Source organism: Pituophis catenifer, unplaced genomic scaffold (assembly GCF_029215685.1).
Source record: "Pituophis catenifer annectens isolate HBS135680 unplaced genomic scaffold, rPitCat1.0.hap2 SCAF_3, whole genome shotgun sequence".
Classification (NCBI taxonomy): domain Eukaryota; kingdom Metazoa; phylum Chordata; class Lepidosauria; order Squamata; family Colubridae; genus Pituophis; species Pituophis catenifer.
Window position 1 is genome coordinate 41,352,478 of NW_027256883.1, and position 19,555 is coordinate 41,372,032.

At 36.1% G+C, this 19,555-nt stretch overlaps 1 protein-coding gene across 1 annotated transcript; it reads right to left on the reverse strand.

Moving 5' to 3' along the window:
• Positions 1 to 1,542: 1,542 nt before the first annotated feature.
• On the reverse strand, positions 1,543 to 19,354 carry LOC139315809 (DGAT1/2-independent enzyme synthesizing storage lipids-like). Its single transcript, XM_070942284.1, has 8 exons — positions 19,343 to 19,354; positions 17,454 to 17,592; positions 13,671 to 14,000; positions 10,291 to 10,455; positions 9,415 to 9,608; positions 3,619 to 3,679; positions 2,635 to 2,774; positions 1,543 to 1,647 (listed from the first exon to the last, which is right to left on the reverse strand). Exons 1-8 carry the CDS (start codon positions 19,352 to 19,354, stop codon positions 1,543 to 1,545), a joined length of 1,146 nt encoding a protein of 381 aa, XP_070798385.1.
• Between the last annotated feature and the right edge of the window lie 201 nt (positions 19,355 to 19,555).

The window sequence follows — 19,555 nt, forward strand, 5'->3', positions numbered from 1 at the left end:
GGTGGGTTCTACTTGCCTCTACTACCGGTTTGCAACGGGGCTGCGCACGCGCTCTTCTGCACATGCGCAGAAGCATTCTGATGGGCAGCCCCTCACCGATTTTACTACCGGTTCTATAGAACCAGTGTGAACCGGGGGCAACCCACCACTGGTAACAATAGCCTTTTCCATGAGGGGCAGTAAGAAGGCAAGGCCAGAAGTCACAAGTTGTCATTTAGCACTAGCTAATTCACCTTGAGGACTATATTTGACAAAAAAGTCATTATTTATATAATTTCTGTGATATGTGCTGAACAAGGTTTACTTGACAATTGAGGGGTCAAAGAGGAAATTACTTCCTGCAATTTATAAACTATATTTCTGTTAAAGCAGCTTAAAATTGTATTTGCTTTCTCTTGTCTCAGGGTCTGTTTAACTACAAGTCAACCCCTCCCTTTAAAGTGCTATTACTGGTCTAGGTATTTTATAATCCTATTCTTATGCTTCTGAAGTTGACTGCATACAGTTATATTAATATGTGCTAAATTTTCATTTTCTGCTATTTCTGTACCCTGTTAAATTTTTATGAATTCGGTTTATGTTTTCTAGGTATGAATTATTTTACCGAGTCTTGAGAAATCTGTAAATTTGTTAAAACATTCGTCCTATAAGTTATTAATTAAATTGTTGAAGAGTACAGGATTCACAACTGAATATTGTGTGATGCTCAGTATTTGATGAATGATGATCACTCTTTGAGGATAATTTTCAAGTCAGCAGTGCACTCAATTTATCATCACGCAACCTATACACTAATATCCTGCTGCACAGAATAAAATACTCTTGTCAACTGCTTTGTAAAGAAAGCAACAGTGGTGGATTGCTACTGATTTGCCCCGGATTGGGGGAACTGGTAGCAGTGGCAGTGAGAGGCTCTGCCCACTTGCCTGGACATCTCTGCACATGCACAGAAGCAGAAACATCACACACGAGCGCGCGCACACCCACGAGCGAACTGGTAGCGACAGGATTTGAATCCCATTACTGGAAAGCAAGACATACTAACTTCACAAAATTCCTACAGTCTTCTAAAGAAGCTATCTAAAAAATATTAGATAAGGCAAGACAGGTTTCTAGTAATTGTTTTCAAAGTGTTTAAGGATAAATCTTTTTATGATAGCACTAGACACTCTAAATTTTTTCAGAGTATTGACATCAGAGTAACTGGTCTATATCTTGCTGTGTTTCCTTTTTCTCCTTTTTGAAGATTAGAATAACAGTTGGTCTTATCCAGTCATCTGCCAGTTCACCAGGATTTCGCAAACATAATTCATAAGGGTTTGGAAAAAAAAATCATTTAATGCTTTTGGTATTTTAGGATGCAATTTAATCTGGTGTTGGAGATTTAAACACATTGAAGAAATAAATGTTTTCACCCCATCTCAATCTTTCCCCAACATTTTGTTTTCAAAAAGTGCCTGATGGAATGCATGCACTACACATACATATATATTAGTTACATATATACATATATTATCGACAGAGATTGTTGATGTTATATCACTATTTATCTTTGTTATGTGCTTCAAAGCGTTGCCTAAGAGCATGCAATATGCTTCCTGGGATTTTCTGGTGTTTGTCCCGTAAATCTTCTATTGCCCTTTGAGTCTGTTGGAGCAGTGGAGTGGCATGAGGTGGGATGGAATGGGAGAGCAAAAAGAAAAAAAAAGATTTAATTTAGATTTATGGTTCAGGAACTATTGTAAGAACATTCCGGAACTAAATATACAGTATATGGACTCTTTAATTGAACACACCACATATTTAAACATATATATATATACATACATATATATATATATATAAAATTCTAACTTGCTGTTCATTACAGTCATTAACATACATTTGAAAACCAATGTTATCTTTGATTTTATCTAATGGCAAAGATTTTTTTTCTCTCTTCCTACTCATGCTATACCATTCATAATCAGATAAATCACATTTTCCTATAAATCTGTAAATATATGGTGTACAACTATCTGTCTCTTTTGCATATTGTCTGCAGAACAGTACGCAAAAGATCTAAGTCTATTGCATACTGTAACCAAGAGTAAATTCATATGAGTCAGAATAAGACCATGGTAAATTTAGTTGAACATTTCCAGCAATGTCTAGTTTAAAAAAGTCCCTCCTTTGCATCATGAAAACACAAACTTTCATCTCTTCTCTTTCTTAGAAATGGCCCTGCAGAAGAGTTGAAATTCTGCAGTATGGCTGGAGATGTTGTTCAAGCTTTCTTCTACATTGTCTTATCCTGACCTAGGCTAGACTGTCTGCTGCACACAGTAGTATTATTAAAAAGCAGAATGCATATTGATGCCTCTTATTTAATTTGCTCCTAACTGTGGTTTGTTGAATAAACCATAATTGGATGAATTCACCTTTTACTTGAAAATATAAACTTATTGGGTAAGAAGAGGTTGCGCCCTCCATGGTGAGACACTTATGTACCAAACACTCAACAATATTTATGCACATCTAATTAATGTATTTCAATCACTGTTTGCAAATAGTTATTATAGAGCTTATAATTTCATAAAGAATGAAGTTTTAATTTGAATGGATATTTTCCCCTTACAATAGAAATACACTTACCTTTTCAGCTAATTTTTCAGGAGTTATATCTGGATCATATGGAATTGGTTTTCCAATATGGGTTATAAGTTTAACTGGAAACATTCCACACATTGGAAAGGGTAACCATCGGTTTCGCTCATAAAACCATCTCATTGCTCCTGGGTACAAGTTTTAGAAAATCTCAGATATGCATATTAGCAGATCGCCAAGAGTTTCATATTTGACTTTGTTAGCAGCTTATATTTAAATAATTAATACCAGCACTGGAATCAACTAATGGAAAATGTTTGCAGTATAAAGAAACAAGAAAATAAGCCATCATGTTTGGAGCCTTACAGTTTGCAAAATACAATTTAGATTAAAAATTTGTGAAAAAAATAGAATTAGGAGAAGCAAGCTAATCCTGACACATAAATAGACACACAAATACAATTAGCCTGACAGACAGCAGGCTGATAGATAAGTAGACAGATAAACACTTTCCAGGATAAATACCAATTCATTTACAGAATATGGATAACTTTGCTGAATTTCCATAATTTCAGGGTCATCCCTGTGCCTTGTAATCCCATGAGATGACATCAGTTATGGGAAATGTAGTAAATCAGTTTTTTCCACCCATGCTCTGGTGTACTAGAATATCTATGCATGTATCAGTGGTGAGTTGCCCCCGGTTCACATTGGTTCTATAGAACCGGTAGTAAAACCAGTGGGAGGCTCCGCCCACTGACCCTGACGTCATCTGAAGAGAGAGCATATACAGTCTTTTCTCATTCTAGGATAAAACTCATACGTACCACCTCTTAAACAGTTTTCCTAGCAATAAAATGAAAATAATCCCAAATTAACGTACCCCAATTAGATTTTTACTTTACTTAGAACTCAGATTTAGCTATTCTTGCTTGAATCATTCAAATTAAACATGGTAAGCAAAGATGCAGATGTATAAATTTATAATCTTAAATAAATAACATTCCCAAGAATAGATAAAGTTTTACTTACTTGTATTTACATATGTCATATATCCTTCTCTAATATTTTGTGTAAACAAAGGAATGATTGGCTAGAAGAAATAAAAGAAACAAATAATGAAATTCTTTTAGTTACAGTACATGAAAGGAATGAAATGTATTGTTTGGACATAAAATACGTCAATTAAAAGGTTATATTGATAAACTGGGACTTCTGGTTGGTGCAGCGCGATCCAGTCAGGGGAATAGCGGGGCTCTGATGAGCCCTGTGAAAATCCCAACTGTCGAGCCACCGCCAACAGGTCTGTGGACCTACCATGTCCTGTAGGGACAGGGGGAGAGAGAGGCACCCCTTGGATGGCTGAGAGGAACGGACAGGTTCCTCAGGGTTGGAGGAAGCCATCTGAAGCCAGCGGCAGGGGAGTGGTAGCCATGGCGGCTGCCTTAAAACTGGGGCCAACCGGGAAAGCATTGTGCTGGAGGAAGAAGGAAGAGGAAAAAAGTGTGAAAGAGCGAAGAGTTTGGAAGCTGGGTAAGTGAGATTCAACCCAGGCGGGAACAGCGTTTAAAATTTTGGATACTTACAAGTGAGTCCCTAGCCTTAATTAGCAGCTACAGGCTATTGGGGCAAGAAGACCTAGCAAAATAATTTACAGGAGGAAAGGACCCTTAAATGAATCATTGTGATTAGTAACTCACTACGAATGATCATTCTTGGAAAGTTATAAAAATTTGAAAATCCTTTTTTCTAAATGGGAATGGATTATTTCTGAAAAGAGAAAGAGGGAAGAAGCGATAAACAGGAATTTTTTAAAGCAAGGGAAAAAGACAAGCGGAACTTTATAATGGACAAAATGGAGGATAGCTGAGACGAAGTGAAAGTGCAAATTGTGGATTGCAAGCGGCTGAAAGAGAAACTATATGTCTTGCTATTTAAATTGATTTCTTTTGGAAACAACCAAGGAGCCTTGATTTTGGAGATATCCAATCTGTCTATTGGAGACTTTATTGATGAAAAGAAAGAAGAAATTAAATGGAACAATTTAAAACTGAATTAATAGGCGCAGCAACAAAACAAGGGCATAGCAACAAAAGAAGAGACAATGATATTATACAAGGAACTGATACTACAAAAGAAATAAACTTTATAGAATTTTTAACTCTGATAATAGGGAAATTGAAAAGGAGTTTTTCTTTGGAAAGATTGGAAAAAGAAGAAATGGAATATAATGGGTAGCAAGATAATAAAAATAATACACTCTGATTAAAATGGAAATGCAATGTTTAATGCCTATTTGAAATTTGAATACATAAATTAATTTGGTTATGAAATAAGGCTACAAATGATTGAATGAAAATTTGATTTCTTAAATGTTTTAATGTTTAAATGAAATTTTGAATTTCAACAAGGGTTATCCATAGATTTAATAGTTGGATTGATATGAGGTATTTTTTTGCTTTGTTTTTTTCTTTTCTTTCTTTTGCTATTTTCTTTGCTCTTTATTTTTATTTTCTCTCTTTTCTCCCTTTTTGTTTCCTTTCTTCCTTTCTCACTTTTTTACTTCCATTCCCTTTAAATTTGACTTTACAAATACACATATTTGATTATGAAATAAGATTACAAATGATTGAATGAGAATATAATTTTTTAAATGTTTGAATGCTTAAATTAATTTTTGGGTTTTAAAATAAATATGAACAGAGATGATTTTAAAGGAAATTTATAATCCAGAAGAAAATATGTGAGAAGATATCTGTTAAAATTTATATTGAGTTAAAAATTGTGGGAGAATGTGTTGAAAAAGCAATTTACATAATATGTTGTGAATTAGTTAAAATAAAACAGCCAAAATAATAGATATAGGCGTGGAGGAAAGCATGCTGGTAATACCAGCCAAATAAGAGAAGGAGATTTGGAGGAGAAGATGCTGGAAATCAGCCAAAAAAAACCCATCCTGGAAATCAGCCAAATAATAGTGGGAGGTTTGGAGGAGATTATGCTGGAAATCAGCCAACAACGGGTGGAGGTATGGAGGTGATTATACTGGAAATCAGCCAAAATAAAGCACGCTGGAAGTCAGCCAAACAAAAGCTGGAGGTATGGAGGAAGATATAGATTTTGAGATAAATTTGTGTAATATATGTAATATGTAAATATGTAAAAATATGTAAAACTAAAGATAAACTGATAAAGTTTAAGATTTAAAGATTTGATGAAGGGGTCTAAAGATTAAGAAATATGGATAGAATTTTGATTTATAAATTGAAATAAAAAATAGAGCTGTACTTAATCTGAAATTAAGATGTGTGGTGAAAATTGTAAGGTAAATAATCAGACCAAGAGGTTAGAATATTTTTTGTTTATGTTTTGATATTGATGTTAAAAGGCATAATGACTCGAGCTTGGAAAAGAACCAAAAATAATTGAATTTATAATTGGGCATAACAATGAATTAAGCTTGTACTTGGAAATTAAATTAGTGGTGATATAATAGAATGGTTCTGATCAAGATACTAGAATTTATGTTAAAAAATTCTTATGTTTTGATTTTTAAATTTAAAAGATGTAATGGAAAATTGTGAACAGAGCTTTTTTTTAAAAAAATTTTTTAAGCGATTGTACCTATCTATGACTGGATCGAGACTTCGCTCTTGAAAGAGATATATTTTATGTTTTATGTTGGAAAAAAATAAAAAATATTTTGGAAAAAAAAAGATTATATTGATAAACTAGTATGAATAATATATTGTATAATGTCAATGTATTTTTATGATGTCCTATCTGTTATTTTCAGCAGCAGCATTATTGTACTAAATGTAGTTTGATGTGTTATTGTACTAAATGTAGTTCAGCTACTGACATGCTGAACTTCTTTCCTTAGTGCTGAAATTTCATGCTCGTGCATCCAAAAGATCCTGATTTATAAACTAATATTAAACTTCAGTTTTATTTTTCACATAACTAATATGCCAAAGAAAGAAAAAAGGCAAGAGTTGAATGAAAGTATTACACTTATTTTTTTATTGAGTGTTTACTACATTGCCCTATAACTTTGCCCATATTTCTACAGATAAATTGACTTCTTCAGATCAGTTATTGGCATCTAGCACCCTTGGGCAAATGCTGAATTTCAGTGTTCTCCATAAAACAGGGATCATCATGTGAGCTCCATTCTGCAATTTTCCAACTGTCACTTGGTCTTTTATACTTCATTCTAGGCAAGGGAATAGTGTGACCACCTGTTATTTAAGATTTTGGTGAGTATTGGAAGGTTTTGACTTGACAAGGGGATGGCATGCATATCTTTGGGGAGAGAAAATTACAAAACAAGAACAATTTCGCAGACATATTGTAAGAGACAATTTGCTTAAAATATGGAATGAAATCAGAAAATATCACTATGATAGGATTCCTAGGTGGACTTCCATAATGGAAGCACATATTTATCCAAATACAATAGATACAAATAAATTAAAAACATAACAGGACATCTTAAATGAAGAAGGAAAACTAAAAACAAGAGAAGAATTGAGAATGCAAAATGTGGAAATAGAGTGGTGGTCATATTTGCAATTAAAATCCAGATATAAATCTGATATGGAAAAAACTGGAATTCAAATGGAACCAAATCAGTTGGATAAAATTTTATTAGGCCCAAATGAGAAATTAATAACCAAAATTTATAATTTTCTATTGGAATATAAACTAGCAGAGGAAGTAGTTAAAGAGAATATGATCACATGGGCGATGAATTTTGGGTATGCAATAGAATTAAATAAATGGGAAAAATTGTGGAAAAGTATTAATAAATTAACATTATCTGTACCATACAAAGAAAATGCTTATAAATTGTTCTATAGGTGGCATCTACTACCAGCGCGAATTTCTAAAATGTTTCCCAGTACATCTCCACTCTGTTGGAAATGTAAAGCGCATAAAGAGACATACTATCATATATGGACGTCATGTCCCAAAGCTAAAAAATTCTGGAACAATATAAAAATGCAACTGGAACAAATAATAACTCAAAAGGTACCATTAAAACCAGAAACTTACTTATTAGGAATACTTACAAGCAAATATGAAAAAGAAATAATATATTTAATAACACACATTTTGACTGCAGCAAGAATCATATATGCACAAAATTGGAAATTGGAAACAAAATTGACTCAAGAGAAATTAATATCCAAAATTATGGAATGTGCTGAGATGGATAGACTCACCAAGAGATCCAAGGAAAGGAAGAATCTGAATATTATCTTGTCTGGCAAAAGTGGTATAAATGGTTAGAGGGAAGTGAAAAAAAAGAGAAGAAGAAAGAAAGAAAAATTAAATAAAAGAAAAGATATCAATAGAGTAAAATAAATTTTTACATCAAATGAAATTTAAGAGACACCAGATATCAATAAAATAATATCATTATATAAGGTGAGAGAAATAATATATACTGAAGAACATAGGATATTGATATTGTAACAATTCAGATATTATAGGTAGATGTCATTAAGATAATGCTTGTTGTAAATTGTTTTACTTGCATTTATAAATGTATTATGTGGTTTCTTAAATTAATAAAAGTTTAAAAAATGTTTAAAAAAGATTTTGGTGGGAAATAGGTTATTCCTTCACACAGTGGTAATTTGAGTGTTTGGCTGATTGTTTGCCTTAGTCATGGCTTCAGCCATGAAGAATATATATGTGCACATGCTCTCATTTTTATATACCTTCATAAATCAAGATAGAACTACACCGCCTTCAGTCTGACTTAAGCGTAGTACACAAAATTATCTGCTACAAGTGTCATGTTTACATTTCACTCTTAAAACAAAACTTTGAAGATTGATTACTGGAGCACAGATGTGTACTTTAAATGAGATGTATGATCTGTCGATTGAAAAACCTTTGTAATCTCAAGTTTAAGATTTGCTGAATGGGTTTATTTTCAATCAATTAAAAAGCTAGGTTTCACAGTTTTCATATTCACTCTCCTAGTCATTTTCTCAATAGCTGCCACCAATGTCACTTTTGTAAGGGAAGGTAATGATGGAACTTTTTTGAATGTGAACCAGGCAGATATGGATATGCCACCCCCCACACAAAATCACCTGGTCAAAGGAATTAACATAGAAAACAAAAGTTAACTGCCTGATTCCATTGCACCAAATTTTATATACCAATGATTTTCTTTTTTCTTTTTTTTTTCTGGGGAGTGGAGGAGAACAGCATCATTTTTAAGTTTTATAGGGCAATGATTTTATTTCTAATTTTATGACACTTGTATTATTTATCATTTTATTTTCTTCACTTGTTTTTCAGGAGAGGTGGTAAGAGCAGCATACTTTTTATTACAATCAAATTTGGCACGGATGGGTAAGTCATACGCTTTATTTTCCTGTGCACTGCCTTTCATATCTAATAGTTGATGCCATTGTATGGATTGCTAAGGGTTGGATAGATAAATTTTTACTAGAACAAAAGGAAAGAAAACTCTTCCTTCCTATTTTAATTTTAATTTTAATTTTCACTACTTTTGTAGCTATGCTATTTGTATGCATGACTACATAATGTATAATGTATGCATTTATACTTTCATTGTCTTAAATAGTTTAGCATAATAAAATGATGAAAATAAAAAAGTGATTTGAATTATATGAACTGAAAAAAACAAGATTTTCCTTTTCCTGGCCTGGCCAATCTGATTTGTGGTTGTATGCATCCTCCTGTGCATTAGCAAATAGCTTAAAAATAAATAGATGATATTTATAAATGCACATTCCACTTTAAAAGACCACTAGGAAAAAGATATGAAGACAAATGGCTCACCACTTTGGCATCTATAGCTATCTGAGCAAATCCTTTACGTTTTCTCCATATTACTTTATACTGGTGATTTCCATAGTTTTGCTCTCGTTTGCCTCCTGGTGCAACTCCAAGTAAGTGTCCTTGTTTCAGAACGTTTATACACCTTTCTCTTGTATAACAATCACAGTGATAAACGGAAAGGAATAGTTTTAGTCCTGCAAAAGCAGACCTAAGAAATCATTCTGTTCTTGCTTGTAAAAGAAAACAGAATACATGTATTTCCATCATGACATAACATCATCTGTCTGGAACTTGCACTGCATATCAGACATTAATACAATTGAGTGAGTCCAGAGATATTTCATGAGAAGAGTCTTCCACTCCTCTGCTCACAACAGAATACCTTATGCCACCAGGCTTAGACAACTTAGAACTACGTTGCCTTCAGTATGACCTAAGTGTAGTACACAAAATTATCTGCTGCAATGTCTTACCTGTCAATGACTACTTCAGCTTCAACCACAGTGATACACGAGCACACAATAGATACAAACTTAAGGTAAAGCGCTCCAAACTCAATTGCAGAAAATACAACTTCAGCAACTGTCTACTGTTGACCTCGACCCATTCCTAAGAGGTCTGTAAAGGGCGTGCATAAGTGCACCAACATGCCTACCGTACCTATCCTAATGTCCCCATTTATTCGTATCCATTTCCCATATTCATAATCATGTTTATACTTATATCTGTTATCTTATACATGCTTGACAAATAAATAAATAAAAAATAAAAAACTCAAAACAAGACTTTGAAGAAGAAAAATTGGACTTCACAGGTTAGTGAATCAATTTTATTAACCTTCCCCCTAAAAAAACCCTAAACATAGTAATTTTTTACCTGGAAAAAACGAGAGAACATGGTCTACCACGGAATAGGAGATTCTCCCAGTGAGTCTATACAACCTTATTACAAAACAGTGATAGTCAATTGGAAAGGCTCCATGATAATATACAAGAATCGCTGGTCCTTCGGGTAAATTTTCTAGTCCAGAAATCTCATAACCTGTTAATGGGAGAACAATGAAATGGCTTCAGTTTTTTCCAGAAGAGTTTCCTATAGAAGATCACATAGAAAAATGGCATATTGTGATCCCACACATTCAGTCTAGTTTCCTATAAATTACTTAGATTCATGTTACTTAGTGACATCAAATCTTTCCCACAAATATCCATGTCTTCAGAGATTTTGTCCATTTTATAATCTCATTTTTAAAAAACAGTTTTGGCATTTTGTTGACACTTTCCAAAATTCTTACAAACATATAGAATGTATGGGCTTCAGATAGCTTCTTCCAGCTTTATCCAAAGGTCTAGTTAATGGTAATGATTAACAGCCTAAGTACAATTTGGAAAAAACAAGTTTAAATTAAAACAGCACATTTGGAGTTTAATATTAAGGCACAGGAAAAATTGCACATGGTAGAGGCAAGGATTAGCAGAAATATTGCTGATCTTAATTTGTTTACTGCCAGACTTCTAGTTATTGGGCTTTGCATATGAAAGAAAATTCAAATTATTTTAATTGTCAAAAAGTCTAGAACTACAGATTGCTAGGTTGGATGTCTATTTTGTGTCAGGCCAAAACGAGGACAAATTATGTCTTAACATAAAATGTAAAGCCGATATGCTTCTAAGTAACTGAAACCTTAGAACAAAAGATATTACAGGTAGTCGTCTTCTTTTGACTATAATAGGAGAAGCCATATGACCACTTCACTCAATGACTGCTTTCCAAGTTGCAGTCATTAAACAGAGCACTGGAGAGAAGGCCAGGGATTTTTGGGGTTGCTACGCCGATGATGAGAGGCACATGCCTTCCCCTACACAAGGGAGATAAGGGCCTATTCTCTGTCCCAAATGTTCTCCCAAGGAGAACATTTGTTAGTGTTTTTGCTAGATAGGAGGTCTTGTTCCTCCAGTGTGCTGAGCAATTTCCTCTCTGATTTTTTTTTACTTTTCCTAATATTTTCCTAAGATATATTGTTTTTTATTTTTCTAATTCTGAATTTTTAGGAATATAAGGATATGAAGATGTATATACCCAAATATTTCTGGTATTTATGGTTAGTTTTATAGTACACATAAGGTTTATCTTATTATTATTTTAAAATTATGCACGTATGAGATTAAAGATGAAACAGGCACATAAGCAGTGTGCACAAAAAGCCAGGAATCAGGTCTTCTAGATTATGGAACCATAGAATCATAGAGCTAGAAGAGACCTTGGAGGTCCTCTACTCCAACCCCCTTGCCAAAGCATGAAACTTATAACATCTCAGTCAAATGGTTGACCTGTTTATTTTTGAAAATCTCCAGGAAGTAGATAAGAAGGAACTAAGTCTTTAAGGAAACAAGTGCAAAAATGTCACCAGAACCGACAAAAGAAGTTGGGCCTGAGCACATGGAAAACCCTTGTTGGCCCATTTATGCTTCGCTGGCTCGGGTTGGTTAGGTCCCCTCTTCAGCTTGTGGCTAAATGATAGACTTGCTCTGCACACCCTTGCCAAATATCCTTTTTTGTCACAATGTCTGCAGAAGGCATCTCTGAACTTGCATGTCTACTGTTGGTATGACCCTCCGCAGCTCGCACAGTCCTCTCGACACTCTCTCTGCTCACGTCTATGCTTTTTTGTTTGGAAGACATCTTCATCAGACTCTTCTCCGCTGTCAGTCTGGGTTGCTTCACTGTGCACTGGAGCTGACTTGTGCGCCGTCTGTGATGGTGCTGGTCGTTGCAGGGTCTCCGCAGCCTTAATGGAGGATTAGTGTGCTCTTGCTCCGTCAAAAGCGATGTTTAGGGTCATGTTTGACCTGGCCAGGAGTCTTCTCTGTAGGTGAAGATCTCTAACGCCGCAGATTAGTTACTCTAGGAACATGTCATCGAGGTCTCGGTACTTGCAGTGCGTGGCAGCCTTGTGCAGGGTGGCCATGTAACCGCTGATTGGCTCTCCTTCTTGTTGCAGCCGTTGCTAGAACTCGTATCTCTGGACGAATTTGGAGGGTACCGGAATGTAGTGTGCCTTAAAGCAAGGCTTATAAGGCCTGCTACCGTACCGACTGAACCGGGGTCGGCTCAGATAGTGACTCAGCCATGTCGAAGACTTCGGGGCCACAGTGGCTCAGGAAGAGAGGTCTTTTTCTGTTGTTGGAGAGGTTCTGTAGGTCACTGGCCTCCAGAAAACACTCGAACCGAGCCATGTACGACCCCTATTTCTCTATGGCGGTGCAAAGGCAGACATCCTGGTCATCTTGCTTGGCACTGAGCTTGTCCGCCTGGCTGGATTCGTCATTGTCAGGTCTTCAGCTTGCTTCTTGTTCATCTCAATCCCATCCTCATCGCCAATGTTAAGTTGGGCGAATGAGGAGGCAGAAGCAAGGTCTTCAGTAACAACAGCTCTTTAATTCACAGTGTGAATCCAGCAAAGCATACAGTAAAACAGCTCCCTTTATATACTTCTCTGGCCAGGGAGTTAGCCAATCACCAACGTGCTATTGTTCTTTTAAACTTCCCGCCAAAACTATATACATTACACCCACCAACAGCTATTAGACTTTAAAATGAACATGGCAAGAATAGCTGCCAGTCCTGAGAAGCAACAAACCGAACACTTTGGAGGATAAAAGGGGTCATAAGTAAGGCCTGTGCACTCTTTGAGTTAACTTTCTATCTATAATTGGTAGCTTCCATCCCTCTGACAGCCTAGCAGCCTAGCTGAGAAGGATGTGGCAAATGTCTGCGTGCATGTGAGAAAATGAAAATCTACATTGCAAAACCAATAAAATTTTTGTCTTACTTTAAATTCTTCAGGTCTCTGCAAATTCCGAAGAACCAGTTATAACTCAGTGTTCAGTTAAAAATGATTTGAACTTGGCTATTCACCTTGGTATGAGTGTGTGTGTGAGTGACCATAAGCAAACTTGATATTGTACTGCAATTATTCTCTTAAATTGAGGGTAAGGCAGCTCCTTCATTCAGTTCTGCAACCTCAGAGATTAAGGGAGTTTCTTGACTAATTGCAGAAGCATTTTTTAAAAAGCGAATTCTATATAAATTGGCAGTATGCAGCCACAGTTTTCCCTTTATTTTCTACTACATTCTGATGAGGTTCCAAGATACAAATGACTGCAGATAAGGGTTGGCCCCAGGAATGATGTCTATGAGGGAAAATATATTCCTTATCTCTGCCTTAAAGAATTAATGAAAAACATCCTACTTACTGTGCAGTATCTTTCCAAACAAATCTGTCACCAGTGCGTATATTTTCCTTGGCATATCCCATTGTTTGCTACTGGTATCTTCTGGCAAATTACCAATTTTTTTCCACACATGAACTACTAGACTAGTGGCATAGAAGCAAGAAAATGCAAAAATAAATGGATAGTATAATAGTATCAGTATTGCTAACACTGTTATGGGATATACCATAAAGCCTGCACATTCTTCCAAAATGTAAGTTGACCATATGGAATATTCTTTTCTAGGGGTATAGAATATATTTTCTGCGGTCATGTTTAAACTCAGTCTACATGAATAAAAGTCCAAAAGTGCTTTCTTCCTGGAAAAAAAAAGTACAAACAAGCTTTAATATAATTACTATTTGCAATATTGAGCTTTCGACAGCAGAATATCAGAATGGCACTGAATACCTTGTAATGATACTTTCAAATAGCCTTATGAAGAAGGCCTTACTGAGCTGTGAGATGGTAAAACAAATCAAATCTTCGTACAATCAATCAAACTATTGCTACTTTAAATGAAATATTACTGGTATAGTTAGAGGCTCAGACTAAACTTGTTTTTTCTTTTAACCAACCAAGAAAGAAAAGGTTTGAATGGCCAGCCAAAGGTGCACCCCCGTCCTTTATTTTTATTAGAAAGGGATCAATTGTAGACTGCTTGCAAGAAACCCGCCTTCTGTTCCTTTCTGCTAGAACTTGTTTCATTATGATAGGCATCTCCAAGGCAGAATGGGATGAGAACTGGGATGGTAGTTTTGTTTGAGGACACTAATTTTCATTTGGCAAGTTAGCTTCAATTAATAGAAAACAAATAGTAAAACAGGTTTGTATCTGAGGACATTAATCTTCAGTTGGCAAGTGAGCTTCAAGACTTTCATCACCATAAATTCCAAAATACTCTTCTTGTAGTTCTTCTGCAGCTAAAATATCAGGAATGTTGCACAACAAATCAGTCTCCCAGAGCGTATAAAAACATTGTGCTACTCAGTGGTGGGATTCAGTATTTTTAACAACCGGTTCTGTGGGCGTGGCTTAGTTGGAGGGTGTGGCTTGGTGGTCATGTGACTGGGTGAGTGTGGCTAGCTGGTCATGTGACCGTGTGGGCGTGGCTATGTGCAAAGGGACTACTCAGAGGGCTGAAAAAAGTCATTTCTGACTAGTCCTCGCACTTATGACCATCCTCACATTTATGCCCATTGCGGCATTCTTAACAACTGTGTCAGCCATTTCACCATTACTTCTCTTCACCATGGTGACAAGATAGGGCGTAAAACGTAAAATGTGAGGACAGTCGTAAGTTCAAGGACTGGTCAAAAGTGCGAGGACCGGTCAAAAATAACTTTTTCAGCTTTCTGACTAGTCCATATGACATAGGGACTATTCAGAGGGCTGAAAAAAGTCATTTCTGACTGGTCCTCACAATTTTTGACCAGTCCTCGCACTTATGACCTTCCTCACATTTATGCCCGTTGCGCCATTCTTAACAACTGTGTCAGTCATTTCACCACTACTTGTCTTCACCACAGTGACAAGATAGGGCGCAAAACATAAAAGGTGAGGACAGTCGTAAGTGCGAGGACTGGTCAAAAGTGCGAGGACCGGTCAAAAATAACTTTTTCAGCCCTCTGAGTAATCCATATGCACAAAAGGATACAGCAATAGAGAGGGATGAAGGAAGGAGAAGAGAGATGGAAGAAAGAAGGAGAGACAGGGAAGGAAGAGAAGGGAGGAAGGGAAGGGAAATTAGAGTAAGAGTGAGGGGAAGAGAGGGAGGAAGAGAGGAGGAGAAGAAGAGGGGGGGAAGACAAAATAAGAAGGAAAGAAAAGAGAGAGGTGGTAGGTTTGAGGAGAAAGATTGCTGTACAGTAAAAAAGATGAAATGGAAGAAAGACAACCCCAAACAAATATAAATATATTAAGATAAAGAATGAATTGTTAAACTTTAAAGAATAAAAGAGAATAAATATAAATATGTATTTATGTGTTTTTACTTGGCTGTACACCGTCCTGAGTCCCTAGGGAGAAGGGTGGTATATAAATTTGAAGTAAATAAATAAATAAAAATAAATAAATAAATAGCAGTAATTAGAAACACACATACAAACATACAATGTATTTTCTTTGAACAGAGTATTTGGCCAGTTCACAAATTTAAACAGTGTTTAGTCATTTCAATTAAATTTACAATTTCTATATTTCCTTTTTGCCATATTTATTCCTTATCTTTTTTTTTTTTTTTAAAAAAACAATATTACCCTTCATCCTCATCTCTAATCTTAATCAAATTCAATTTTTCCCTTCTATTCTATATTATACCCCTTCTCATTGTCATCTATTTTTATATCCATCCTCACATTGGTTAATTATGTAATATTACAGTTGTTTAATATAAATTCAACATTTTAATATAAATCAATTTATTTTATTTTATTTTTTATTTTATTTTGAATTTGTATACCGCCCTTCTCCCTGAGGACTCAGGGCGGTGAACAGCCAAGTAAAAACATCAAGTACAAATATTAAAATACAGTTAAAATATACATATATAAATTTGGCCCCATTAATTAAAAACAATAAACAAAACACTTAAAAACACTTAAAAAATTAGGCCAGCCCGGCTTGCTGGAAAAGGAAGGTTTTAAGGGCACGGCGGAAGGCACCGAGGTCTTGGATTCTCCTTATCTCTGGAGGCAATTGATTCCAGAGGGTAGGTGCCCCCACAGAGAAGGCCCTCCCCCTGGGGGTCACCAGCCTGCATTGTTTGGCTGATGGCACCCCAAGGAGGCCCTCTCTATGGGAGCGCACAGGTCGATGGGAGGCCGTCGGTGGCAGCAGGCGGTCTCGAAGATAACTAGGTCCTATGGCATGGAGCACTCCCACTTAATACAGCTTTTTAAAAAAGAAATTGGTTATACATCTAAACGTTCTATAGCTTCTGAGTATTGGAGTTTGAGGGAAAAAAGTAATGTGTCTGGAATCAGCCAGCACAGATGCCAAAACAGTCATATAAGTGTGGAAAAAGGCATCACTCCCTTAACTGTTCAGTAAGAAATGCTTCATGCATGCTTCACTAAAGGATTTCCTTATACCATTATACAGTAATGCAGAACAAGATAAAGAAATATATTGTCTCGCAATCTATCACTCTTTCGCAATCTATTAATAAGGAAACTCTCTGATTTACTGATAGAATGAATAATAAATTCATTATTCAGAATAATAAATATAAATTTTCCAAATAATAATAATAATAAATAAATATTTCCTGTCTTTGTTTTCTGTAACCTAACCTGCTCAAAAAACTTCTAGCAGAACAAGAGAGATAGAAGCAATAGCATTACACTGTTCCATGCACACTCTGATAGCTGGTATCACTATTAGCCTCTCTTCTTGGCTTTGTTCATTGATGGAACGATATAGCAGTAATATTTCAGATTCTACAGATGTTTGAGAAGCAACCTCAGAATGACCACAAAGTTTTGGAATAATATTCAGCTTTCTGCAAAACGATTCTGACATGCCATTTAGTCACTTAGAGGAGGTGATGAAAATAGGCGATTCAGCTGAATTTCCTTCAGAATGAAACAATAGTTTATACATTAACAACCCCAACGTTTCTGCAATGAAAATATTACACTGAGGTCAGTATCAAAACATTAAAAGAAAAGTTGTACATTTATAAACAATCCGAACATTATTGATTAAAAATAGAAGGGACTCACACACCCCTCCCAGTATTGAAAAAAAGACGACGAATTTCACCTGCATACACAATCATTACCTGTTTCAAACAGCTTGCTTGGAGGATTAATTTTACTCTGATGAAATATGGTTTTAAATGAACAAATATTACACTCTCCTCCCTCAGAGGGTGGAGTAAGAACAAACTGAATTCAAATACCTAGAATTAACTTTCTTTTAGCCAATGCCAACTAACATTCATCTTTAAGTAAAGAACAAGCAGCTTAAGAAATGAGAACTAAATCTGCCTGTGTTCTTATGGCGCCTGTGTTTAATCAACCTCAGATGACTCCTGATTTGTTATTCTGCTGAGGCTGACATTCTACTTGGATCAGCATGAACAGATTCACCTGAGTCTGAGTCCTGGGCCATGATACCATTTGGGCCCTATGATCTAATCCAGGCGTCTGCAACCTTAAACACTCAAAGAGCCATTTGGACCTGTTTCCCACAGAAAAGAAAACTCCGGGAGCCACAAAACCCTTCCCGTGCCTGACTATTTCTTGAGAGGCCACAAACTAGCATATGTAGTTGAATTAAACATTCTGTTTCTTTCTGAAACTTTTCTTTTCTTAGATTTATCCATGGTTGGCCTACGGGGGTTGAAAACCTCAATAAATCGCATGCTGGAAGGTGTCGCACATTGGCGGTTGTGACACATATTTTGAGTGACAGGGAGCCGCAGCAGAGGGATGAAAGAGCCATATGTGGCTCCAGAGTTGCAGGTTGCTGACCCCTGATCTAATCTAATCTGATGCAGAAAGGCATTTTCTGGGAATCTCAGTTTTTGATATTCCACAATGGATGGGGTGATTATTTTCTGTTGTGACATCTATCCTTTGGAATTTCACTCTCCCTGAAGGCTGGAGCAGGCTTCTCCAGCACTGCACATGAGAAAACATATGCAGTGTCTGTAATTCAAGAATGGTTGGATAGAATAGGATACCAGAGTTGGAAGGGACCTTGGAGACCTTCTAGTCCAACCCCCTGCTTAGGCAGGAAACCCTACACCACTTCAGACATATGGTTATCCAACATCTTCTTAAAAACTTCCCATGTTGGAGCATTTACAACTTCTGCAGGCAAATTGTTCCACTGATTAATTGTTCTCACTGTCAAGAAATTTCTCAATTTTTATTGCAAATTGGAATTACAAATCAGGCAGGGTGGCAGACAGTGGTGGGTTGCTCCCGGTTCACACTGGTTCACAAGAACCGGTAGTAAAAAATGTTAGTAGTTCGAAGAACCGGTAATAACATTGGTTGGCCACGCCCCCAAACTGGTCCGCTTACCCTGCCCACCTCATCACAGGCTTTTTTTTTTTACTTTTAAAAGCATTTTTTTTGCAGAAGAGGTTGTAGAAAAAATGCTTTTAAAAGTAAAAAAAAAAGCCTCTGATGATCATGCAGTTCAGCTGTGATCGTCAGAGGCTTCTAAAAGCATTTTTTTCTGCAACTTCTTAAGGTTGTAGAAAAAATGCTTTTAAAAGTAAAAAAAAAAAAAAGTTGACCATGCCCACCCAGTCACATTACCCCGTCACCAAGTCACACCCACAAAATAAACCACGCCCACAGAACCGGTAGTAAAAAATTTTAGAACCCACCCCTGATTTGGTGATAGTGTTCAGGGGCACTGCGGATTTCATTTGATGATCAATGTTTCTGATTCTCTCTTTTACTATTGATTTGGCCTTCTCCACGGTCAATTGGCCTAAATATTCATGAAATAGGCCAAGACTGCAAAGTTAGCTGCAGAAACAGCAGTCCCAATGAAATTGGTAATTCTACAGCAATAGCAGAGGCATCAGGCCTGTAAAATCAGTCATGATTTTAAGTCCTGAAATTAGAATCCTAGTCCAGGCCTGAGCGTTAATGTTTGACACAAGATTTTTTTGATATGGCCCTCCATGCGCTGCTAACCATGGGATAACAACATCCAGTTAAGGCTCTTCTTCTTCTTCTTCTTCTTCTTCTTCTTCTTCTTCTTCTTCTTCTTCTTCTTCTTCTTCTTCTTCTTCTTCTTCTTCTTCTTCTTCTTCTTCTTCTTCTTCTTCTTCTTCTTCTTCTTCTCCTCCTCCTCCTCCTCCTCCTCCTCCTCCTCCTCCTCCTCCTCCTCCTTCTCCC